At 31.2% G+C, this 875-nt stretch overlaps 1 protein-coding gene across 5 annotated transcripts in view; it reads right to left on the bottom strand.

The window, feature by feature from the left end:
* Positions 1-875, bottom strand: part of LOC106878953 (uncharacterized) — a 20284-nt gene that overhangs the window by 3693 nt on the left and 15716 nt on the right. For 4 of the 5 annotated variants that reach the window (XM_052975281.1, XM_052975280.1, XM_014928330.2 and 1 more), the window contains exons 5-6: positions 699-828; positions 257-428 (exon numbers count right to left, since the gene is read on the bottom strand). In XM_052975281.1, the coding sequence (XP_052831241.1) occupies positions 734-828 (95 nt within the window). In that variant the 3' untranslated portion in view covers positions 257-428; positions 699-733. Of the gene's footprint in view, positions 1-256; positions 429-698; positions 829-875 lie in introns of those variants that run through there. The other variant, XR_008266407.1, reaches the window with a different exon arrangement.

The raw sequence follows: 875 nt of genomic DNA, 5'->3' as shown, positions 1-875 counted from the left end.
ATATATATATATATATATATATATATATATATATAAATATATATATGCGTGTGTCCACATGCATACATATATACGGATACATACACATACATAGACACACACACACACATACACATATATACAGACATAAACACATGCATATACTCACTCACATTTATACGAACACATATATACATATATACATGCATACATTTACGTACGTGAGAAACGGGATAAATTTTTAATACAATAAAACATTTTAATTAAGGACACAACGTTCCAGTTTTCAAATTTTTTATTTCAAATTTTGTAATAAATTGAGTTTTCCATTTCTATTATTATCATTTACTTACTTTCCTAAATATTTTCTGGAACTTTTCTTTTCCGATTGGATGAATCTTGCCCACATCCATTGTCAAAATCCTACGAGCACTAAAGAACCAATGTACCTGTAACCAAAGAAATATATACGAAGAAGTTAGAAGAAAACGAATGCTATTTTAATCATTCTTACTGAGCAAATACCTCCTATTGTAGTCTCGGCCCAATCAAAGCCTTATCAATGATTATTAAGTAAACAGAAGCTGAAAGAAGTCAATATATATAGGCATGACTTTGTAATAAGAAGCTGTGTGGTAAGTGCGTAAACTGATAAAAAAAACAAAAAAACAACATGATTGGAGAAGCGAGATATGAAGTAATAAGATGGGAAAACAAACCTTCCTTATAATCCTTGAGTAAAAACGGGATGATGCTAGCGGCAACTTGCAAGAACCAGAAAGAGAAAAGAAAGTTTGGAGACAGAAAGCCATGTCGTATCTGGTAGAGCAGAAATGGTGCTGCTAGATTCTGCAAAGACAAAAAAATCATGGAGTTTGGAATAATATTTGGTGCAT

This window comes from Octopus bimaculoides, chromosome 20 (genome assembly GCF_001194135.2).
Source record: "Octopus bimaculoides isolate UCB-OBI-ISO-001 chromosome 20, ASM119413v2, whole genome shotgun sequence".
NCBI lineage: Eukaryota > Metazoa > Mollusca > Cephalopoda > Octopoda > Octopodidae > Octopus > Octopus bimaculoides.
This window is presented reverse-complemented; position numbering and strand designations above follow the sequence as displayed.